The sequence below is a fragment of the Rhinolophus sinicus genome, chromosome 15 (genome assembly GCF_057876585.1).
Source record: "Rhinolophus sinicus isolate RSI-liver-muscle chromosome 15, RSI-T2T, whole genome shotgun sequence".
Lineage (NCBI taxonomy): Eukaryota > Metazoa > Chordata > Mammalia > Chiroptera > Rhinolophidae > Rhinolophus > Rhinolophus sinicus.
The window spans coordinates 90,765,680-90,790,362 of NC_142515.1; the positions used below are offsets into that span (position 1 = coordinate 90,765,680).

The 24,683-nt window shown below is 51.7% G+C and overlaps 1 protein-coding gene across 2 annotated transcripts in view; it reads right to left on the minus strand.

Annotated features, from left to right (window-relative positions):
- Positions 1–193: 193 nt before the first annotated feature.
- The window catches only part of BIN3 (bridging integrator 3), a 38,313-nt gene continuing 13,823 nt past the window's right edge, over positions 194–24,683 (minus strand). For both annotated transcript variants that reach the window (XM_019714606.3, XM_074338236.2), the window contains exons 2-9: positions 18,437–18,485; positions 11,414–11,454; positions 10,956–11,017; positions 9,720–9,856; positions 9,182–9,222; positions 3,472–3,613; positions 3,157–3,291; positions 194–1,056 (exon numbers count right to left, since the gene is read on the minus strand). In XM_019714606.3, the coding sequence (XP_019570165.1) occupies positions 910–1,056; positions 3,157–3,291; positions 3,472–3,613; positions 9,182–9,222; positions 9,720–9,856; positions 10,956–11,017; positions 11,414–11,454; positions 18,437–18,485 (754 nt within the window). In that variant the 3' untranslated portion in view covers positions 194–909. The remainder of the gene's footprint in view (positions 1,057–3,156; positions 3,292–3,471; positions 3,614–9,181; positions 9,223–9,719; positions 9,857–10,955; positions 11,018–11,413; positions 11,455–18,436; positions 18,486–24,683) is intronic.

Sequence of the window (24,683 nt, forward strand, 5' to 3'; positions counted from 1 at the left end):
AGCCTCCACAGGATAGAAGTAGTCACTTCCAGAAGGTGAGCGGGGCAGTAGGAGAAGAGCAGCCCCTTGCACTGGACGCCATGGTGGCTGATCAGGAGAGGAGGTAGTTGGGGTCCTGCCAGCTCAGCAGGGCAGCATTACCTGGGAAAAAACCTGGCGTGCCTCTCCCCTCCTTGCCTTAGTTATAGCACAATAATACATGACAATTTTATTGAAAAGTTTACTTGAAAAAATAAAATTCCAAATATTCAGGTGAGACAAACCCATTGTTCTTGCTTTGAGGCCTGTGAATTGGTCTGACATTTTTTTGTGGTAGGTTATTTACATGGATTGAGTCCACTGTAGCCCATTCCTAGGGAAACTGTAAGACTTGGGTCTGCCCCTGCACTTGACCTGAAGGATAGAAATAGGCTAAGCCAGCCTTTGTTGTCCTGGGAGGCTAGAGTGGGGTTGGTCATGGCTGGAGGACCACAGCACTCACATTTCCCAGGGCAGGCGTGGCCCTCTCAGAAAAGCAGTGAAGTGGGAAAGCAGCAGGGTGGGTGGACTCCCCAGGATGGGTCTTGGAGGTAGGTGTCATCCCAACCACAAAGGTAAGGCTGAGACCGCAGGTGAGCTGACGGAGCCTCCCTGGGCCAGGAGGCACTGGACGGTTCTGGAAATAACCCGCTGCCTGGGTTTTTCTAGGCTGCTTGCTTGTGTGCAGGCTCCTGTTCATGGGTGGGGAGATAGCAGCCTGCCTGGGGCTCTGGGTGCTGGGCTCCTTCCATAGGGCTGGTGAGGTAGGGTGAGAGCCACTAGCCCCACACTTCTGGGCAGGGCCTTTGCAGATGCCTGAGCCTAAGCTTCAAAAGGGCAAAGACTAGAGAGGCTGACTTGTATCCCAGGAGTCTTCCCACGTGGTGGGACTCAGTCATCAGCCACAATAGAGAGGGCTCTGAGCTCGCTCAGTTTGGCTTCATTCTCCCGCTCCCGCTGCTCATCGGAGTGGCCGGGCTGGTCAAGCTGTTGGGTCAGGTCTCCGAAGATCTTATGCATTTCAGAGTAGTAGACGACCTGGGTGGGAGGCAAGTGGTCAGCAGGGGCTGGGTTCCCGGACACCAAGCTCCCATAGCACTAGTTCTACGCTTCCTTCTATGTGGGCCCCAGAGCGGGACGGGAGAGGCCGACAGGAATGAGGTGGGGGCATGTAAGGAACCAGGGGCCCATCAGCAACTCTCAGATGACGGAGGGCTGCTTAGACCCAGGGCCTGAGCAGGCCCAGGGCCGGAGGACGGGCCATTTTTGCCTCAGTCTCCATCTCATGAACAAATGAAAGTGTTTCTAGGAATGTGTTCCACACTATTCAACAGCCCTAAACCTTATCAAGTTGCCTTTGGGGAGAAGGAACTCTCCTCCTCTAGAAACTCGGAGTGCCATTACTGGTAGGGCCAGGCCTAGCAGTAAGTGTGGTGGCAGGGCTGCAGCTGAGCTGCTTCTGGGAAAGTGGCTCCCACAGCTGGGTTTGAGGGGGAGCTAAATCAAGGCCTTCACATCCTGCTGTCACCTCAGTGGACAGGGGCCTGGGCTAGTGTTGGGGGAGGGCCTCCCCATCCCCCACTCCCTGCCAAGAGCCGCGCTGCGTGGCTGAGTCACGAATGCTCACTTCTCCAGTGACTAATGGCAGTGCAGCTGTGGGAATGGGCGGCTGGTGCTGACGAGACAGCAACGCCCTGTGCCACCCCTGCCTGGTGACAGGGCATCCCGAGCCCCCAAACTGCTTCACCCTGGGCACTCCAAAGCCTCATACTCTGGAGCTTCCTCCCCGAGCAACAGGATGGAGGGGGCAGGACAGCCTTCAGGGGCCTGGGGGCTGGCAGTGAGCAGTGACTGCGCAGAAGGGAAGGTACAGGCTCCTGAAACACAGTCCAGGCCCAGCGGGGTGAAGATGCTGGAAGGAACCCCTCACCTCCAGGGGCAATCCTCTGGGGCTGCTGTGGGAATATCTACCTCCCTGTGCTAGACGCTAGCTCTCTGCCTCATTCTCCCCTAGCGACCAAGGATATAGGCATTAATGAGTCCCAGCTCCAACATCAATCCTGCTCAGGGTTTCTGATTCCAAATACGCGGCCCCATGGATTTGGGTGCTCTCCATACATGGTAGGTGGGGAGGAAGGAATCAGGCTTTTCCTTGGGCGCCTGTGATTGTGGACGCTACAAGGACTGACAGTGTCCACTGGAGGGCGCCAAATACCCAGGCCAAGGCCAAGAGCAGACGTGGGCTGGAGGGGCACCGGGAGGCCCTGAGCCTCTAGCTTTGTGACCTGGTGGGAGCGGAGCACCTGCACTCAGCTGGGGGGTCCCACGTGGAGGACACCTCTTGGCTTTGGCACCTCAACCTTTTCTCGTTTACAAATGGGGACTAATCCCTGCTAATGCCTGAAAGACAGCAGGGTGCTGGGGATGAGACGGGCAAAGGCTACACCCGTCACACTCTGTCCTTACACCCTTGAGTAGCGGGAGACACACGGCTGGCCTGTCTGACCCTCCAGCTGCCTGGTCCCAGTGTTACCGCTGTGCATGCCCACCCACGCCCGGCCTGCCTTTCCCAATGGAAGGGAGGTGCACCAGGCACCTGAAGGGGCCCTGAGCAAGGCTCTCCCCAGGGTCCAAGGGTCGCTGCAAGTCAAGACACCTCGTGGTCTCCCGCCAAAGGAAGAGGAGGAACGAGGGTGGGGATGTGGGGTGGGTGCAGGGTGCTCAGAAAAGGGCCTTCACCCCGTAGCCTCTGTCCTGACTGCCTGAGCACACCAAGCATAGAATCAGCCAATCACAGTGAGGTGAGGTGGTTCCTTCTTGCTGCTCATGGTAAAATATGAGAGAGAGAGAATTTGAGAGAAGAACTGTTCAACAACAAAGAACTCTGTCCTAGGCTGGCATTAACCAAAGAGCCATGTAGGAACCAAAGACAGAAATCCCAGCGAACGACCAGAGGCCCCTGGCTTCCACTGGGGTGGTGCCCGGGCAGGGCAGGGGTGGGGGCTGGCTGTCTTGGCAGAGAACGGCTAAGTCCCCTTCCGGTGTGGGAAGTGGGGGCTGGCATGAGAGATGCCCATGACTGTGTCCTGAGGGAAAGTGCTGCTGGGCCAGTGTCCGGGCAGGTGGGAGCGGCTTTACCTGCGCACGGATCAGGGACTCAAAGCTGGGCTGGAAGTAGTCGAGGCGGCTGTTGTGGAACCGCGGCATCTCATCCAGGAGCTGCTTGTTCTTGGCCTCGAAGTCTTCCCGTACCGGCCGGAGCTCTTCTCGGGCCTGGGGAGCAAGACCCTGGCTGTCACAACTGTCACTGGCTGACCTGGTATCCCTGGTGAGGGCACTGGGTGTGTGGATTGAGGGGGAGTATCGGGGCAGCTGGTGTCCTGGTCCCCGGTGGAGGAGGCACTTGCCACACAGGACACGTGGCCCGCTGCCATGCCCCACCCTCCTCAGTACCTGGTGGAGTTTGGCCAGCACTGGCCCCGTCTTCTCCTTCTCCTCGTACTTCTCCACCTTGGCCTGCAGCCGCCTGTAGTCCTGCAAGGCCTGCTCCCGCCGCTTCACCGCCATGTTGAGACTCGGGAACACACTGCCGAACCTGCCGACACGGCCGGGTTGGGTGATGGGCTGGCAGCTCATCGTTCACTCAAAAGTACATGCTGAGCGCCTACTAAGTGCCAGACCCTGTTCTAGGTCTTGGGGTTTCGCTGTGAACAAGAAAGGTGGGGCCCTGGCCCCCATGGAGCTCATGTTGTCTTGGGGTCAGGTCAGGGAAAGAACACAGGGCTAAGGGTCATGCCACTGGCCCGAGTAAGACACAGTGGGTCAGGAATGCATGATGCCACTTATGCTGCCACTGTCCCTCCCCGGCCACCTCATAGGACCCGCCCCACACTACAGAGACCTGCAGTGGAGCACGGCAGAGCTGAAGACTCCCTTCCTTTAAAGGATGAAAGAAACTGAGGCCAGAGCGATGACATGTCTAAGGTCACAATGAGGCAGTGATGGCTCAGCAGAGAACTCAAGTGTCCTGTTCTGCCTGGTACCTCCCCACCACCTCAGACACCACCAGATGACAGAATTGCAATCAAAACCTACTCCGGTGGTGATCACTTTGTAAGGTATATAAATGTCGTATCACTATGTTATACACTTGAAACTAGTATAATATTGTATCAAGTATCCTTTAATAATAAAAAACAACACTTCTAATAGAGGTTTCTAACAAGCAAAAAAAAAAAAAAAAAAAACCCTAAAAAAACAAACAAAGAAACCAAACCCAAACAAACAAAAGCCTGCACGCAGGTTTTCTGGAACAGGACAGGAGGAGATGGGGCAGACAGTGCTGTCAGCTGCTGGAGGCCACGGGGGTCTACCATGTGTCTACCATGCAGCTGGTGGAGACCCGGCCCCACAACGGAGGAAAATGACAGTGCAGTGGTTATCTGGGGTTGCGAAGCCCGGAGTGGGCGACCCAGGACCAGAAAAGTCAGTTCCTCCAGGAGCACCCCAGAGAAGATGAAAGATGGGGATGGGGCATTGCTGATTTCAGCTTTGCACCGAGCTCAGAGCCAGGAGTGCGTCTGAGCTCATGGGTCACCTGTGGGTTGTTCAGACACCATGTAGTGATTTCCGAGTCTGGCTCTCAGAGAGACATGACCATGAATTTGGTTTTTAAAAGCTTCAACAAGTCAAGGGTACACATGATGTAAGAGTAATGAATACTTTTGGGGCTGCTGGATGGCTCAGTCGGTTAGAGCGCGAGCTCTCAACAACAAGGTTGCTGGTTCAATTCCCGCATGGGATGGTGGGCTGTGCCCCCTGCAACTAAAGATTGAAAACGGTGACTGGACTTGGAGCTGAGCTGCGCCCCCCACTACTAGATTGAAGGACAATGACTTGGAACTGATGGGCTCTGGAGAAACACACTGTTCCCCAATATTCCACAATTGAAAAAAAAAAAAAAAGAGTAATGAATACTTTCGCCAAATAATACAGAATAGAAACTTCACCAAGGCATTAAATGCCCAAACAAAGCTTTAGGTCCAGGCAGATTTTGATGAAACCAAGGACTTATCCGAGAAAGGCAACTTAAAATGAATTCTAACTTAATAGGTGTCTCTGTAATGGGCTCATGCCCTAACTGGAAATGCAAAAGTGGGCAAGACCATGCAAACGTCTCCGAAGCCTCAGTCACATGCCCCTTCATCCAGTAACCAAGTCAATATTTTTTAATGACTGATTTGCCAGGCAGAAGATGTAGGCCTACTCGGCACTGAGCAAACTGGCTGTGGGGACCAGCAGCTCCAGGACGAACCTCCCCCTCCCCCTCGTAGGTCCGAACAGCTGAGACCACAGGGAGGAGCAGCTGCTAGGACGGGGTCTCAGTTGCTAGGAGAGCCCCAACCCCTCCTGGGAGGAGTGTTACCAGCAGCTGAGACGCACGGGGCTCAAGGGTGCAGGTGCAGTTGGGCCTGAGACGCCACCACCCCGTCTACCCCAACTGGACAAGGGGCCACCAGCAGCTAGCTTGAGTCTCTCATTAGAAGCAACCGCTGCCTGGGTGGCCCCAGTGCCTGGGCTTCTGCCGTCCACCTGCGGGCTGTCGGATGCAGGGCAGGTATGAGCACAGAGACGGGAGAAGAATAAGGCAGGCAGGAAGCCGCAGGAGCGGTCCCCGGCCCTGCCACAAGCCCAGCCCTGTGAGTGCATGTCCTCAGGAGAAAGGGCACCACCCCGAAGGAAGCCCTGTGTGTGTGGAGCACCCCTAGACGCAAGGCGGGATTATCACCATGCTGGCTGGTCAAGCAGCTCTCGAACCCTCTGACCCCTGAGCACTTGTGTGTTGGCTCGTCCTCATAACCCACTTCCCTCAGGTGTCAACCAGGGGTAACTTCCAGGGCCAGGGTCTGCTATACCAGGAAAGCTGACTAAAGGCAGGGACTGGATCAGTCCACACAGGAAACAGACACCGAACCTCAGGGCCGAGTCCTGATCCCAGAGGGGTGCGTGAGGCATGGATCCCGGGTTCCTGAGTTCCATGCAGTGCCAGGCAACCCTCAGGGGATGGGTGGTGTAAGAGCAGCTGTGTCTGCAGGATGCTCCCTTCAGCCTTCTAGAAGCAAGAGCACCTGCCCTCTGTGAGGAGGAAGTGGCTGCAGTGGGAACGGGCTCCCGTTCCTGTTGGACCCTCTAGGAAAACCCTTTCTTCACCATGACTCCTGCCTCCCACAGTGGCACCCGTCAGTCAGACCTGGAGGCCATGGAAGGCTCAGCTGGCTTAGTTCACTGTACATGGATCACCAATCAATTAGCACCCAGGGGCTTTGGGCCCTGGCTTCGGGACTCCCGTGGGATAAGGCCAGGGGCCATGCCCTTCTGACGTTAAGGTGGGGAAACTAAGGTTGGGCAGGGGAGATCCGAGTGAACTATGAGTGGCTGACGAGAGCCTGGGGGACCAGGGCTCGGTAATCCCTGGCCTCAGCTTACTGCCTGCTGAGGCCGCACCGCTCATTTATTACTTAGAAGCAACAGAAAAAACTGCCAGCTCCATGTGTCGGACATATAAATAAATAGCAGGGCGCTGTGCACGAGGAGAGGAACTCATCCCGCAGCAGGGTTCCTCCCGACCCCCCATGTGGGTGCTTTACTGCTTTCCTCCACTTTGAGGTCGGGGAGGGAAGCTGCAGGGAGGTGAAGTTGAGCACAGGCTGGTCCCGTGCCTGGACCCTCCCAGACATGCCTCTGCGGCCCTACAGAGGTACCCGATGACTTTACCTGGCAAGGATGGGGGGACCCTGCTCTCCCTGAGCTATGAAGTCTGCACTTGTACCGGGCTGCCACAAAGAACCAAGGCTAGGCAGTCAGACCCTCTGTGCCCAGCTCCCCACCCATCAGTAGGCAGGTGGAATAGGAAGGCCTCGGGCCAGGGCCCCAACAGATTCTCTGCCTTCCACACACAGCTCAACTCACCACTTCAGCCACTGACACTCCTGCTCCCTCCTGAGTACTGACACCACCATTCCAAGACTTGGGTGTAGCGCTCCCTTGCGCCAGGTGGGGAAACAGGCTCAGAGAAGCAGGGACCTGGCCATGGCCACAGGCCCGGTCGGGGCAGGCTGGCACTGCCTGTCTAGCACTTTCCCGGATCTATGGCACACCACCACCCTGGCAGGTATTATACCAGGTCCATTTCCTTGACAATGCCGGCATGGCTTCTACACCACACCATACGTTCCTAAGCTCTGTCTATCCTCAAAGATGGGAGAATGGGGCCAGGCCGACACCAGGGAGTCGGTGACTGCCCGTTTCTCGCCTGTGTTCAGGTTCAACAGCAAACTGCCTCCCCTGGGTAAGCGTGGGGTGAAGAGGCAGTGAGAGAGGGAGGAGGGGAAGGGGGAGGCAGAAAGAGGCCGGCTGGGAGGTGGGCTGGGAGCAGCCGGCCCTGGTGGGGAATGCCTGCCATTCTTCAATCTGTGCCCACACAGCCGGGATCTTCCACCCACCAGGAAAGGGAAATTGAAAGCATCCCCATCCGACCATGTGAACATGGCCCAGAGACTTTGGGATTAGAGGCCGAGCCCCCTGGGGGGAGGCTGGGGGCGGTGGGGTGGCCATGTGGCAATGTTCTTCATCAGAGGACAGGAAAGCTGCAGTTTCCTGTTTCCGGTGCTGGGGTCCCTGGGAGCTGCTCTCCTGGCAAGAGGAGGCAACAGGCAGTGCCGGTTTTATGTGGTCGGGGGAGATCGCATGTCGGCTCTGGGATGCACAGAAGCCAGCCAGGGCAGCCAGGCAGGCCCGGGGCTCACACAGAGGTCAGCGGATCTGCTGCGGAGATGGTGCCCGCCCCCTCTGCCACTCACCCACCTTCCTGGCAGGTGGTGGGCTGCTAGGGTGGTGGGAAGCAGCCGGGATTTCTCTCCACTTGGCTCCAGAAGCCAGGCATCAGATTTCAAGGCCGCCTCGTTGGTTGTGAAATCGAGACAGGAGTCAGTCCCCCTGTTCTCTGAGCTGGTGTCCTCTGCCGAGCTCTGCCAGCCGTGGGTGCCCATGGCAGCCTGTGTGGCAGCCCCTGGACTCCCGTGGGCAAGTTCTACTCTGCCTATGGTCCTTCCCACCCAGTTGCTCACATGACCCTGTGACCTGGGGATGAGCAAAGGTTACAGGCCAGGGGCCCGGGGAAGGAGCAGTGGTGCAGGGGTGAGGGGAAAAAGCCCTTCTTGCACCAGGCTCAGCATCCCCCCAGTGGTGGAGCTTCCAGACAGCCCCTGGCTTAGAAAGAGCTTTCCCCAGCCCCAGCCCTTAACCCCTGAACAGGGACTGAGGAGCTCAACAACCTCAGCACTAGAGGCCGGAGGATCAAAACCTGCTCTGTCATCTCCCTCTGGGCTCTGATCCAGGCTAATGGTAATTAGCGGAGCCTCATTACCCCGGCCCTGGTGAGGCAACTGCCAGGGACCACCACAGAGAGGTAATAAAGTGCAGCTGCCGGGCTGGAGCGGAGCCCTTCTAGGTCAGAGGCTGCCTGGGAGAGGCCAGGGAAGAAGATGAAGTGATTCGGGAGCTTCAAGGCAAGGCCCAGCCCCTTAGGGGACCCGGGGAATAGGCCTGTCTGATCACTGACCAGAGCCTGCCTGACAGAACAGGAGTCTCACAGAAGAATTCTGACCCTCACAGGTCATGAATCAGGGGACCTTCACAGGCGGGACCTCGCTGCTGCGCCCTTCCCCAGGGGCGGCCACCCCCACATTTCAAAAGCCGAGTGCTGCAGGCAGCTGCTCTCCCAATCCGCCGGAGAGAGATGAAAGACCTTGCTCATCTCCGCGGAGGGCTGGCCAAGATCTCTGCTAGCTTAATTCAGCAAGCTCTGCTCCCACTGGTCCTCATGAGGAACAAAGGGGAAATGGCAAAATGACCCCTGGAGCAATGGCCGGCTGCTGAGGGGACCACAAGTGCCCTGCCATCCGTCCCTGAGCGCGTCAGGGTGATGGCGGGCCACCGAGCACGGAGCCAGGGTTTCTGTTGAGCTTGTCATCCCCACATGAGGCTGGAGACAGGCTACTAGAAATGATGTTCCGTCCCCAAGTGACCTGTTGACCTGCCTCCCTAATAAGCGCCCTGAGCCTAGTCCCCCGAGGCCCATGATCCCCAGATGACCTTTACTCACTTTTTTAAGGGTTCAATCACAGTCTTTTGAATCTGGTTCACCTGTCAAAAGAAAAGCCCAATGACATCAAAACTGGGGGGAAACCAGATTTTTCCTAAAGGGAGAGGCTCCTCATTCCTGAGAAGAGGCTCCTGTCAGGGGTACACGGAGAGCGTTGCAGGGAGGGGGCCAGAGCAGGACACGCAAGGCAAGCAGCCCTGACTACAGCTGGAGTGGGGCAGAGATGGCAGCCGGGAAGCCTGAAGGGCCACAGCAGCACCTGGTCCTTGCCCTTGGTCAGTTCTTGTCCTACCAGCTGTCTGCCGAGGCCGAGACTGGCCTGGCTCAGGAAGGAGACCGGGTGGGCAGAGCTGACCTGCGTCTCCCGCGTGGCCTCAGTGTGTGATGTGAGCTCATGGGAACCCGGGGAAGCAGGTCACAGGGCTGGGAAAGAGCTCACAGGGCGTGGGCACAAGGCGTCCAGAGAGGAGGACTCCATGCAGGAGCTCCTCCAGACAGAAGCCACGAGAAGGGGGAGGGAGGTTCAGACCCCAGTCACCTTTTCTTGGTTGAAGGCGTCCATCCGTTTCATGGCCGTGTCCAGCGCTGTCACCATGTTCAGAAAATCCTGGTCTTGCTCGCAGAGGGGATTGGATAGCAAGTCCAAGGATATCTTTACAGCAGATTTGGACATGGCTGTAAGAAGTCAAAGCTCGGTGAACTTGTGAAGAGACAGGCTTCCAGGCTTTGTCCTCAGGACTCCCTGTCCTCCCTCAGTCCAGAGGCCTGCCCCCAGGTGACCTCCACCCATGGCCGCAGGCCATCCAAACCACCAAGTACTACAGAGCCGCAAGACACTAGTCCTTATTGCACAACGTTCATTCCTGACCATCTGACACTGTTCTGGGTAGCTCTTTGGGGCAGCTTTATCTGTTGCAATGACATTGTGCCAAACTCTGGGTTATAACAGAGTTGTCTGGGTGGGAAGCTGCAAGAAATGCAGACTTGTAGCTCCAAACATTCTAATTCAGTAAGTCTGGAGGCACTAAAAAAAACAAAACACCTCTCCAGGTGGTTGGGAGGGCAGCACTGTTTGGGGGACAAAGGAACACAGTACGCTACCCCAGAGTGGCAAACCTACTGTAAAGAGCTAGACAGTCCAGATTTGAGGCTTGGCGGGTCACATGGTGGCTGTTGCCACCCTTCAACTCTGCCACAAACAATACCTAAAGAGTGGGTGTGGCTGTGTCCCAATAAAACTTTATTGACAAAACAAAGCCAGATTTGGTATAGCGATGCAAGCCCTGGTTTCAATGACACACAGTAATGAGAAGGAAAAGAAGCACTAGGTCAGAGCATCGCCCTTACTGGAAAGGCAGTGGGGAATGATAAAGAAAGATGCCATTCAGCTAACTCAGAACTGACTTCAAAACAGTAAGACAGACTCCACAAGCAGACCCTTGGCTTGTGACACACATAGTTCAGAGATACTGCGGGCCAGGAGCGAGGGCGGTCATGTCCAGACGTGCCCATGTCCTCTGGACGGGCCTGGCCTGAGGCTCTGTGGCACAGACCACAGAAGCCAGCACTCCACCCAGCTGTGGTGGCTGCTGCTGTGCCCGGGAAGAGGGGTGAGTCGGGTCTGCAAGTGAAGAGTGACTTCAAGCCACAGGACATCTGTTGGGTATCTAGTAAGTGCACTTATTTCAAAGCCAGCCCTAAGGTGACTGAGGGAGGAGGGCGTCCACCTGGGTCCCACCCTGTCCTGGCCAGAATCGGGGGATGTGCCACCTACCCAGGTCAGCATCGGTGCTCTTCTTCATGTCCTTTTGCAGCCTCCTGGTCTGTTCTTCCAGCCTGCAAGGCAGGGGCACAGGCCTGGCACCTGGCATTGCCAACTGGCTCTTGGCCCCCTTCCCATCTACCTGAGGGAAGCCCAACCTGACACTCTGGAATGTCTGTCAGGGGGAGAACAGCCCCTTCTCTGTGGGGCTTTCCCCCCATCAACTGAAGGGCCACTACAAGCTCTGCATGAGGCCAAGCGCCCACAGGCGACGAATTAACGACGGTCATACAGCCATCACTTGGGGGGGATTTCTGGCAGGTGGTGAACTGAGCTGCCCAGGGCTGCCAGGGACCAGCCCACTAACGGGTGGTGAGCAGACAAAACCGTTCTGGAAGTGAGACCTGGCAGAAGGCGCTTGCCCTTCTCTGACCCTCCCCCACCCCAGCCTTCTGGGGTTTGACACTCACTGCTGGAGTTTTCCATACTCCCTTTCAAAGTCTCTCTCCACCTGTAACGAGATAGATAACTCAATCACTGGAGAAATGACAACACGCTGGAAAAAATCTGCCAGCCTCCCGACACTCCCTCCACGCCCTCCCCCTTCTGTGGAAACAATACCGTCCAGTTCATACAGGCAGCAGCAGGGCAGTAATGACACAGTACGCCTGTGTTCCCAAATTAATTAAGTGCTTGATTTAGGGCGAGAGACTCCCCTCCTAGATGCGCCAGCCAGGCACGTATCAGCGGTTTGTGGCTCCGTTCTTCCACCACAGGCAGTGAGGTGCGAAGCTGTGGACCCTCTTCTCACCCTCCCCTCCTGTGGCAGGTGAGCTGCTCAGAATGTGACGGACCCTCAGCCAGGGAGGCCCCAGGGCACAGAGGAAACGGGCAGGTCTGAGGCCCCAGAAGGTCACCTCCCTGTCACCGGTTTCCTCACAGGTCCTTCCACCTGCTAGGATCAGGGTAGACCCAGAACGATCATATACCTGCTCTCTGGGCACTGGGATGGACCAAACACAAATACTATTACTCCTGGCTCCTGCAAGGCTCTCTACGTTCCTCATTAGTTATCGGATTTGCCCAATGCCAGCAATATTTAAACCAAATGGGTGTGAGTCCTGGACCCAATTCTGCCACCTACATATCAGGTGAAGTCAAGAAAGTGACTTGTACGTCCCTGCCTGAATTTCCCCCTCTGTAAGACGGGCCTCGGCAATGGCTCTCAGGGGGGTGGGCTGTGAAGTAAGTGACATCTTAGAGCCTAAAGGAGGGGACGAGATGTTTCTCCTTCCTTCTCTTCCACAGAGGCAGTACCACTCCCTGGCCGCCTGTGGAGCCTCTGGGCTGAGGCTGCTGGAGAAGTAAAACCAGCTACATTCACCGAGTGCTCCCTGTGAGCTTCCACGAGCCAGGCCTTCTCCTCCACAAGTCAGCCAGGAGGCAGGGGTACTTACGGCCCTCCCTGCGCTGAGGTGGCCACGGGGGCAGAGGCGAAGTTACCTGTGCAGGGTCAGCCACTATGAGGGGCCGAGCTCCCAGGCCTGTGCTCTTAACCGTCATGCCACCAAAAGGGAGAAAGGCGTTTGCTGAGGAATTAAAGCCATGACCTAAGAAAGATGGTTTCTTGGCTGCTCCCCTGAGACCCCTGCCAGTGAGAGTCCCACATCCTGACTTTCACTCTCGTTCCAGGTTGAAGGTCAGGGAGTACAAATTTCCAGAAACTGTCAAAGCCCCGCTGCTCTTCACCAGCAGGCCCTTCCATCAACGGTGCCCCAGGGAAAGAGTACTCTAAATCCTATCAACGTCACACTCCACGTTTGGATTTCGGTAAACTTGACGAAGTCACAGAAGAGCAGGACATTATTCAGGCCAACTATTTCATGTTACACGTGAGGAGAATGAAGCCCAGAGAGAGGATGTGACTGATATATAAGGACGCAGGGCTACTGAGTGGCAAAGCAAGGCTAGAATTCAGACTCCTAGTTAAGGTCTTTTTTTAAAAAACTACATCCATTCATCCCACAAACATTTAATGAGCACCTATTAAACGCAATGCATTCTGCCAGGTGCTAGGGATACCCTGGTGTCTAACACAGACATAGGCCCTGGTGGGGGAGATCTCTCTCTCTCTCTCTCTCTCTCTGACACACACACACACACACACACACACACACACACACACAACTGCAGCGGTGAGAAGCCCTGTGGAGGGCGTAGGCGGGTGCAGGGAGAGAATGACACGGAGCCGACTCAGCTGAGGTCCTCATGGCACGATGTGTCACCTTCTGAACTGGAAAATTTAGAAGCAGGAACCCATGGTCTTTTCCTTACTTTATGATCCTAGCGTCTAGATCCTTACACCAAGCTGTGAGGTAGAACTCGCCATTGGTTATTACAATACTATTGACTATATTCCCCATGCTGTTCTTTACATCCCCGTGACTATCTTGTAACTACCAACTTGTAGTTCTTAATGCTTTCACCTTGTAATAACTATGTACGGTGCCAGGTGGGTACTAGACTTATTGGGAAGATCACTGCATAAATCATATAAATGTCTTAACCACTATGCTGTATACCTGAAACTAGTATAAAAATAATATTGAATGTCAACTGCAACTGAAAAATTAAAGCAAGACTGTAATACCAAAACAAATAAAAAAACCCCAAAAAACCTCGCATGGTGCCCCAGCCTCCTACCCTACAGTCTTTCCCCCTCTTTTCAGCAGACCCACTCTTTCTCTATCCAGGAACCCAACATTTTCATCATCGCCTTCCTGATGACCCATCAAAAGCTGCTCTTAACAAAAAGGTCACAATTCACTCCTACTGAAAGCATATACTGGGGCTGCCAAAAAATTGTATACACACGACCTGTATTCATCTTTTGTTATCGGTATATGTTATTACAATTTTCATACACTTTTTTCCTTTCTTAACATGTGTATACATTTTTTCTGGCACCCTCTGTATATATGCCCGCTAAGAGTTGAAAGTGTTGCCTACTGCAAAGGATTTATAATTGGACAGGATTCAGTCATAGCTAAATGTCTCTGGTGCGACTTCAGGTGGGAGATTTGTTCTGGAGCAAAGGGGCCTCCTGGGGCCCTTCAGTGTCTGCACTGAGGTTGGTCAAGTCAAGTCCTTTTTCCAACAGCGCTGGGAGGAAGGTGGGGAGAGGAACAGACAGAGACAGATAAAACATGAACTGAGACTATTAGGTTGGTGCGAAAGTTAATTGTGGCTTTTGCAACTATTCTTAACCTTTTAAACCGCAATTACTTCTGCACCAACCTAATAACTGTGCAGCATTAAAAACATTTCCTAACATTTCTGAGTCTCAGCTTCTTGTCTAATAAAACGGGATATTGCATCTGGCCTCACCCCACATAAATTTCAGGGGCTGACAAGGAAACGGGGTAACAGCATCAGCCTCCCAGGCCTGATGGGGGGATTGCAGCAGTAGGTGTGGGGCGCAGAGCAGGGAGCCCGGCCCACGATGGATGGCGCTGCCTTGCTCCTCCTCCACACTGGGGTGGTGAGAGGACCATTGCAGTGTGGGTGCAGACTGGTCTGCGACCCTCTGGTGGAGAGGAGAAGCAGCACAAAGCACGTGGCCCACGGATAGCGAGGATACCCCCGATTTGGGCTAAGCCTGAAGTCCTGTGCCTGGGGGCTGTGCTGGGGCCTCCCTTCCGGAACGCTTCTCCTTTCCTGCTTCGTAGGATGTGACAGCTGAGCATAGTCTTTACATAGTAAAAGTGGTTTTTTCACCCCAAAAAAGATGAAATTAAAAATTAAAATGAAAGATGTGTTGGCCAGAATGCAGCTCTCCTGAAGATTAAGAACACAGACTAGGTGCTCCGAGAGGGGAGGCGGGCGCCTGCCAGCCCGCCCGAGCTGCAGCCCTGGCTCCCGGCGCTCTGTTGCAATCCCTGAGTGTGCTGATGTGTGTGGGATGTCAGAGCACACCTGGTCTCCCTGGCTGGGACTGCTTGGACTTGCACAGAGAAGGACTGCAGGTTTCCTAAGGGCTTGGATCATTCTGGTTGATGAGAAACTTGAGTTCTCACACTAGAAGCTAGGACGTGTCGGGGTGGGAGCTTGGTCCTTGGACTTCATGCCGCTCAAGGCCACCCAACGGCCTAAGAGAAGGTCATGAACGTTTCACCTCCTCTGCTTCTGGTAGGCAGGTGTGGGCTGCTTCTATGGCTCACAGTCCTGAGATCTCTCTCCTTCACTGGGGAAAGATCCCGAGGGATACCACCAGGATTCTAGCCCCTCAGAGGGGAAAACAGGGACACACCGGGGTCTCATTCCAAGGTCTATCCATCCTGAGGGAAAGAGCCAAACACAAAAGATCTGAACATCTTTGAATGCTTGATGCCTCTGCCAAAAAAGCAGCTGGACCCCAGTCAACAATGCAAGCGTAAACACATGTGCGGGGCTGTCAGCAGGTCACGGCGGGCGGGTGGGGGGGGCTGGGGGGGATGGGGTTAGCGCAGGGAGAATCAAGCACAGGACAACCGCCTCAGCAGCTCCCCACTGCCTGCAATCTAGAAAGCTCAGGGTGGAAGGGAGGGAATGGACAGCGCACCGCTCTCCCCAGTTCCGAGCCAGGCCGGCATGTGACAGGAGCTCAGGACTTGTTCACTGAATGAATGGGCTGAGTTCCCACCCAAACCTACACTCCCGGTGAAGCGGAAAACGAGGCCAGCTGAGGCGCCCTTCTGTAAGGTTGCTGGTGGGGGGAAGAAAGCAGCCTCCCTCTGGCACGTTACAATAGGACAGGAGTGGGGCTGAGGGCCCCTCCACTTTGCACCTGGAAATCTTTCTCAAGTGAAGGCTCCATGTGGTGGGGCTCTCTTCTGCCTGACTTCCCAGCACACACCTAGCTAGGAGTCTAGGTGTGCGCTTTCCTTTGTGTGCAAGACCCAGGGCAACCCTCACTTCAGAGGGCTCTCCCAGCCTCCCAGGCTACAGAGGGAAGCACAACTTCTTTTAGCCACACTAAGCTGCTCCAGCTACTTGATGGGACCGGGGCGGGGAGGGGGGCAGAGGGGAATGAGGTGGGGAGGTGGGGGGCTTCTGTTCGTCCATTTCAGTGCCACTGGTCAGCGCCTGCAGAGAACCTGCCATTCCAGCCACGGCCGTGACGATAATGGAATCTGCGTTAATAACCTGGGCACAGGAGAACGGTGAGGGCAGACACACAATGCTTTCTTTGTGTCTGACAGTTAGGTGCCTTGAGCCAAAAACCTCCCGAAACTCCCTGAAGATAACATGAGCATTTCTTCCCATGACAGGGGAGCCGTGACTTCCAATAACCCAGTCAGCCCCATCTGCTCCCCTCCCTGGAAGTGCCTGGATACGAACAACAGAGTGTGTCACCACTGTTGGGGACAGCTGTGGAGATGCTGAGACAGCCCCAGACTGGTTGGGGGGTCGGGGGGGGGGCGCCTGTGGGTGGAGGGCAAGACGCTGAAGAGGCAGGTCTTGCTGCAGATACTTCCGTGCCGCCTGGGAGTTGAGGAAGCCAATAACTCTGTCCCAGCCTGCAATTCACGCACTGGGGAATCTAGCTGCTGGGACCAGCAGAGTCCTTGGTGGTTTATAAAGAGTCAAACTGACTGTCTTTCTGCGATGTAGTCAGGATTTATTGAGGTCTTACTATGTGCCAGGCACTGTGTGAACTGCTGCCTATACGTCACCTCACGTGAGACTCATCAGACATCAAGGCCACAGGTCCCAGCATCCCCTCCCTTCATAAAGAAGAAAAGTGAGGCTCAGAGAGGGTGAGGAACTTGCCTAAGGTCACACAGAAAACACCAGAGCCAGGATGGGAATCTAAGCAGGGAGCCTTCCATTTCTCACCCAATACTTGAGGCCCAGTGTGCTGGGGGGCGAGGGGCGGGGTGATGCCACAGTTAAGGACCACAGTTCCATCCCGAGCGAGCGAGAGAGACTGATGCTAGGAAGGGGAGAGGGAGCCACAGCCCATGGAGGGCCACACAGGCGAGGGTTTTCTCAGGCTGTGCATCTGCCCTCCCCCTGGGGAGTCCCTGCCACTCCTCAGACTAAAACACCCACAGATCTTTCCATCAACAAACTCTGGCAAAGAAGCTAGACACTGCATTGTAGCTCCTACTTTTCTGTGGAGGACAGGCCACCTTGATCAAGGTTGGGGAGTTGCTTTTTTTGTTTGTTTGTTTTGCTTTATTGTTTTTTGGTAGTGAGTGTTGGGAAAAGAAGACCCTTCTCCAAACCACTTCCCTTTCAGATCTGCCCTGGATTAAACTCTGGAGACTCAAAGCCACACCTTCCCACTTCCTGGAGCCGGCCAGAGCTCAGCGTTTTGTACGCCCAGATCCTCTGTGCTTCAGCCGAGAGCCTCCACAGATGGTCAGCCTCTGCATGGGAGGTCAACTCTCAGTCTGTCCTCGGCCTGCCTTTGCTTGCAAACAGGAGGGCGCTTTTAACACGGGCCCATTTCCTTTTAAGTGACCTCACTTTGGACTCCCCAAAGATAGAGCCATTGGTCAGATGTGTGCTGAGTTCCCCTTCCCGCCAATGGAAGCAACATCTTTCCTGTAGTTCTGAGTCCTGAGCCAAGGAGGGATGAGGTTATTCAGACAAGGAGAACCGCCTGGGGCTGGGATGACAGGCTTCCTGGAGCGGTCACGGGAGATGCCCTATAGTTACAATCTCCCACGTTAACACCAAGAGCCTCGCTCAGAGGTGTGGGTGAGGGGGCTGAAGCGGCCATTCTTTACTAGAACCCCCAAACCTATGCTGCCTGAGGGAGGCAGCATAAAGCAATGGAAGGGATATTGAACGGAGGCTCAGACGTGAGTTCTAATTCCAGCTCTGTCAGCATTAGCTTTCTCTAACCTTAACAAGTCACTGAAATGCCATAGTCTTGGTTTCCTCATCAGGAAAAATCAGGAGGTTGGACTAAATGATCTCTTAAGGGCTTCCAGCTGCAACTTTCTAAGAAGCTATGATTTTTTCCCCATCCCTTTCTAGAGAGAAAATAGGGATAGAAACTGTGGGCTTACAAGGGGGGTTGGATTCAATTATTCCCCCCCATGCTGAGTGACTGAGTGACTCTGGGTCCTGGCTAGGAATGCAGTTAACAGTGCAGAGAAAGGGACCCGGGGCCTGGGGCCCGGGAGAAGCTTCCTGGTCTTTCACACGGCCTGAAGAGGCCCGGGATAAAGGCCTCCTGGGATGTGTCCTTGGCAGCGGTCTGTTTCAGGTGCCCTCTTAGGAACGCGCCAACTGTGCAACCAATCCCAGAGATGGGCAGAATGTCCCAGGACCAGAGGTCCCTGCAAGCCCCGGTCTATGCGAGGTTGTGGAGCTCCAATGGTAAGACCTAGGTTCTGCCTTCTTCTGAGCCCCAGGATTGTTGAGTCAATGCCCTGCTTCTATGCGAAGGCCGCGTGAGACAGAAGGGACTCTCAGAATAAAAGAATCGGGTTACTCACTGTTTTGGGGACAATCTGTTTCTTGGGCTGCCCAATCTTGAAAGGAATCCTGTAAGAGAAAGAGACACAGGGGGATATTAGGAGAAACGGGGAAGGATGTAGCTGAAAAGAACTGATGAAGTACAGGCCACTTGCCCTCCAGGAGGGTAAAGACCAGTGGCCGCGGCTCGCTCCCCGCCGCTCGAACCACGTCCCTGTGGGTCTAGGATGCGGAGCAGCCCGGCGGGCTCTGGGACAGTCAGCCTCCCGCGGACTGTGTCACACAGATGTCCTGGGCACCGCCTTTTGCCCCACGGCATCTTTCCTACTAACAGGCCATTGTTTAAATCCCCTGCCAAGGTCAAGGCAGGAAAGGGGAGATACTGGACAAGTAACAGTCACCATAAACCTTGTGTCTTGAGGAGCTGCAAAGTCAGAAATTACAGGCTCACTTGGATCGCTATCATCCTTGAAAACATAACATTAAAAACACCATAAAAGCCACGTATCATCTATATTAGGTGCTTCACTCCTTCTCTACAGAGGGACAAACTGCATCTGAAGAGCTTCTATGGCTGGGGAGCGATGACGACTTAACTTGTAGGAGCATCAAGGACCAGCCAGGCTGGGTTATTTCCCATGAGAACTGACAAAATCTAAGTGCAGCTAACTCCGGGAAGAATCTAAAACCCAGCCCAAGCCTGCCTTGAACTTGCTAGGAAGCTCTGCACCTCACATTCCCCACTTGGAAATGGAAGACAGCTTGGCTTAACGGGAGGATAGTCACTGCTTAGGTATCTCAGCTTGAGCACCAGCCCTGCCTCCACCTCCCCTGCACACGCTGCTCTTTCAGCAGGTAACCACTGGCCTGTGCCTTCATTTCCTAATCCGTGAAGCAAGAGGGTTAAACTAGATAATCTAGGAGCTTCCTTAAGGCACTGAAAATTGTGATTCTACAATTCTGAGAAAAGCAGTGCGGCCAGGCTAGAAAGCACACAGTGCACCCCAGCAGTTACAGACAGCTCGGCTTCAGCCCCCCAGGGAGGAGTGAGGCAAGCAGGCTGGGCACCAGCTCAGGGAAGAGGGCCACAGCAGGAGCCCTGGGGGCACAGGTTAGACCACCACTCCACTACTTTCTCTCTTTCATTCAAACTTCCCGCTTCCACTCTGCACCCACCCCCTCCACCAGACCCCTTCCCTCCACACCCCCTTCTCCCAGAGCCTGGCTTCTCTTGGCCCAAACTGACCAACGCTGTTGCTAAACCCAACGGTATAATTAACCACCGATAATAACCCCAGACAGTGATCTGGTTAGAGGATGGGCCAGCCTGAGTCACAGTGGTTTAAATTTAATTTCTGGAGGACATCCTGTTTATTGTTAACCCACCCCGTAATTTGGGAGCGTTAACCCTTTGGGGGATGGCTGATTTCACATGGCTTCTGTAAACAAATAATCTCTGGCTATATAATTACCAGGGGGAAAGGTAAGCTATCGAACTGAAAAGGCAAGAAAAAATGAAATTGCCATTTCCCTTTCTTGGACCTAAAGAGGAAAGGTTAAGGGGAGATGAGCTCCTCAGTCCCCTCCCTGGGCCCCCAGTTACTTTCCCCCAAATCGGACTGCAGTTGACTGACACAATGGTTTTGGATGTGAACAATTGCCCGCAAGGACCATTTTGGTGACAGTGCAAATGAGGTCCTGGTGGCATTGTGAAAAGATCGATCCTGTTCTGCACGAAGCACGTTGTGGTATAAAAAGCTCCAGATCAGGAATCAGGGAACCTGGTCTCTGCCTCTGACTACTTTTGTGATTTGGACAAATTACCATCTCTCTGGAGCTCAGTTTCTTACACTACAAAATAAAGGAGTTGGGGATGGTTGAAGGGGGAAAAGGGGGTCAAATATATGGTGACAGAACTGACTCTGGGTGGTGAGCACACACTGTGATATACAGATGATGTAGTATAGAAATGTACACTTGAAACTTACATAATTTTACTAACCAACGTCACTGCAATAAATTTCATAATAACAAAAACAACAACAAAGGAGTTAGAATAGACGGTCCCTTCAGTTTATCTAAAACTTCAGTTCTAAATGGAATCTCTGTTCCAAGAATATGGGGAGTAGGATGAGAATGCTCAAGGATTCTGAGTGGTCTTCAAAATGATTCTAACTTGGAATCTAGTGCTACAGACTAGGTACCAAGAAATTAGAAACTTAAGAGTCCATTATTTGTGGTGCCACAGCTTCTCTCAAAATCTTAATTTAGAATCACAGTATTTTTAGAACTGTAAGTTACCATAGAAATGTTTCCAGTTCAACCCCCTCATTTCAGACGAGAAAGCAGATCTGGAGAGCTTCAGTGACTGACCCAGGGTCATTCTGTCCACAGCAGCACCAGGAACGAACCCTGCAGATACCCAAACCTGCTGATGCTCAAGTCCCTCGTACAAATGGCAGGGAACAACGGACAGTCGGCCCTCCGCATCCGTGGATACAGTTTTCAACACGCAGTTGACTGAATCCTGGGATGCGAAACCTGAGGCTAGACAGGGCCGACTGTATATATTTTAAAGAACTGTATGTATTTTAAAGAACAGCTAATCCCTTTAAAAAGTAAAAACATGATCATCAGAGAAAACTTGAGAAATACAGAAAAGTATAAAAGACAGAATGGGGCGGGGGGGAGGGGAGCGAAAAGAAGGAAAAAAATCCAAAGCACCCCACAGTCTCCTATCTAAAACATAACCAAGGTTATTGTTTTAGTGTTAATTTTAAAAAGTTACAGAAAGAAAAGAAAAACTGAAGCAAACATGTGAAAGGTTAGTAGTGGTTAATTCTAGGAGGTGAGAATATGATTACTGTTTTTTTCTTTGCACTTTTCATATTTTTGAAATAAACTGAAAAAATCCCTTGTTTGTTTTCTTGACTACAAAAATAACACCTGATTAGTGTCAAAAACTTGGAAAACACGAAGGACAAACACACACACCATCCCAAAGAAAAATAAACACTAATACCCTGAATTTCAAGTGTGTACATACATGTGTGTATATGTGCAAATTTACATAAAATTTTAAAATAGAGGGAACATCATGTTTTTTTTTTTAAACTTTAAGTGTGTTTTTCGAGGACCCATCAGCTCCAAGTCAGGTAGTTGTTTCAACCTCGTTGTGGAGGGCGCAGCTCACACTGGCTCATGCGGGGATCGAACCAGCAATCCCGATGTTACGAGCATCATACACTAACCAACTGAGCTAACCGGCCAGCCCCCATCATGAATGTTTTTATATGTCAATATATACTTTTCATCGGCCTGACTTTTAAGAGCTACCTAGTATTCATATACCTGTACTACTAGTTTTATTTTTGTAACCCACATCACTTATTGGTGGTCACTTCAACTATTTCAAATTTTTCTTCTATTATAAACAAAAATTCTAATAGCTAAATCTTTGTGCACATCAAGGATTAGTCACATAGGATAAATTCTTAGAATTGGAATTGCTGGGTCAAAGGACATATACATGTTCAATGCTTTGAAACATTTGCCAATTGCCCTAGAGACAGATTGAAAACAATTAATGTTTTTTTAAAGACTGGAATAGTTTACATCTTACCAGCAGCCCTTTGGCCTGTTTATCAGGATTTTTTCCTGGCTTGCGGTTTGCCTTTCCCTTTTGAATGTGTGTGTGTAAGGTACAGAAATTCTGATTAGTCTGAAGTCAAATCTAGCAAATGTCTCTTCTTCCTTTATGATTTCTTTTTTTGGTGTCATCACACTGAGAGAAAGACCCTCACCCTAATATAAAACTTCACCTATATTTACTGTATTACTTTTCTGATTTCCTTGTATTAACCTAAGGTTTATTTTTATCAAAGTTATACATGTGCATAGTTGAATAAGACACCAAGGTTTGTTGAATAAAATATTAATATTAGGCTCTAGGCACCCTCTCATTTGCCAACACAAGTACTTTAACTCCGCTGGGTATCTGGTCTGCACCTTTGCATCTCCGCATAAATGCTTGTATTTGTTACTTCTTGAGTGTTAGGTTTTAGGCACTAGCTGTTGACTTTTTATTTTGGAAGGGGAAGATTTAACTAAAAAAACAAACCTCTTTTGGGTCTCCACCCCTATAGCACAAAGGTACAACTGCAACTCCCCTTCTCAACAGAGTTATATTGTGATTTGGTTAGGTCAATATTAAGTAAACTATTAGGAGCATAATGGGATGTATTCTCCTTCTTACACAGGGCAGCCAGCAGATTGTTCAGCCTCAGCCAAGCTTTCAGAAAACTGCAGTTCTGGCAGATGCACTGACTCGTAATCTTCAGAGTTCCCAAGCCAGACTCTCCAGCTAAACCACTCCCCAATTCCTCACCAATGGAAACTGGCATTGTTCTTTTGAGACACTAAGTTGTGGGATAATTTGTTATACAGCAATGCGTAACTAATGACAATGCCTAAGTTTTTGCTTTTCCTACAATTAATAACTGTCACTTTTCTTTCACATGCTTAATTTTCTATCTGTTTATTCCTAATTCTTTTTCAGTTGTCTAATCTACTCTCAATACATTCATCCCCATCAGGTATTCTATCATTTCCACTTTGGCCTGCTCCAGTCTGTATGGGTCACCTCCACCTGGGTGTACAGAGGGCATTCTGGGCTCCCTTTCACCTTCTTCTCAAGAATTTCTTTCACCTTTCTCCCAAGAATTTTGACACCTGGATTCTGTGTCTTCCTCTTTCTTGCTTTACAACTCATTTTGGTGGAGAAAGTGTGTGGGAGGTAATCTTTGAGACTTTGCATCCAAAACGCTTTTTATTCTACTGTCACATTAGTTAGTTTGACTGGGTATAGAATTACAGACTGGACATAATTTCTTTCAGAATCTCAAAGGCACTGCTTCATTGGTATCTCATTTCCCAGTACTGCTGTGGTGGTGAAGTCTAAAGCCACTCTGATTTCGATCCTTTGTATGTGACCTGCTTTTTTTCTTTATGCAAGCTTGTCGATTCATATGTTCGTATAAAATTTCACGATGTACCCTGAGGGTTAATTTCATCCATTTTGCTGGGGTACTCAACAGGACTCTTTCAATTTAGCGATTTATAATCTTCAGTTCTGGGATTTTAAAAAATGTTCTTGTTGTTGATTTAACCCCCCCCCCCCATTTTCTGTTTCTTATTTTGAAATTTTTATAATTCTGATGCTGACCTTCCTTGATTTGTCCTCTATTTTTCAATATTTCCTTATCTTCTAATACTTCTAAAGAGTTTTTCAGGTCTGCTATCATATTTTTAATTTCCAACAGCTCATTTTAATTTTCAGGATGTCCTATTTCATTGTATTCTGTTTTTATTTCATGGATGCCTTATCTGAAGATCTTAATAACTTTAGAAAAGTTTCTTTTATACTCTGTTTCCCTTCGACTTGCTTTTTTTGTTTGTTTGTTTGTTTTAGTCTCTTTTTTTCATACTAGATACTTCCCTTGGATGTGTGGTAATTCTTAGTTATCTACTCATATATATGACTAGGGACAAAAAAAAAAAGCTGACTGGAAGATGTAAGTATATGGATAATGTCTGTCTATTGCAGGGGTGTCCAAACTGTGGCCCGTGGGCCAACTGTGCCCCGCAATCCATTTTTAATTGATCTGCAGCAAATTCCAAAAATATACTTTGTTTACTTAAATAAACCAGGTGAGGCAATACGTACTTCACTTCGAGTGAGTGGCCCGGCTGTTTGTGTATTTTACTGCATATGGCCCTTGGTGAAAACCGTTGAAAAAAGTTTGGACACCCCTGGTCTATTGTGTACGGTGGTCTGGCTGAGCAGTTTTGTGGGGAACCCCGATGTCAGTATCTAGTCTTTTCTTCTAAGCAGGTAAAATTCCCTAAAGAAGACTCTTCCACTCTCTTGCCTTGGGAATAAAGGTCCAGCTTGGCATTCTGGGAGCTCAGTCAGTAGAAGAGGCGTGTGTGTGTGTGTGTGTGTGCACTCTGCATGCATTCATTCACTTCATCCTCCTGCCTTCAGTATGGTAGGCCTGCCCTCAACTCTGCTTGAAGTGGGTCTGGGTTTTGTGGGCCTGAAGCTTACACAATTTTGCATGGCCTCTTAAAGAAAAAGAATACAAAAATTACACATATAAAAATAGGCGTGAAAGTGAGTATTTATTGAGACGGAGAAAAGAGCATAATAAATAACAAGTTATAAAAGCTTACAAATAACATGAACACCAGAAAATCAAGAATAAC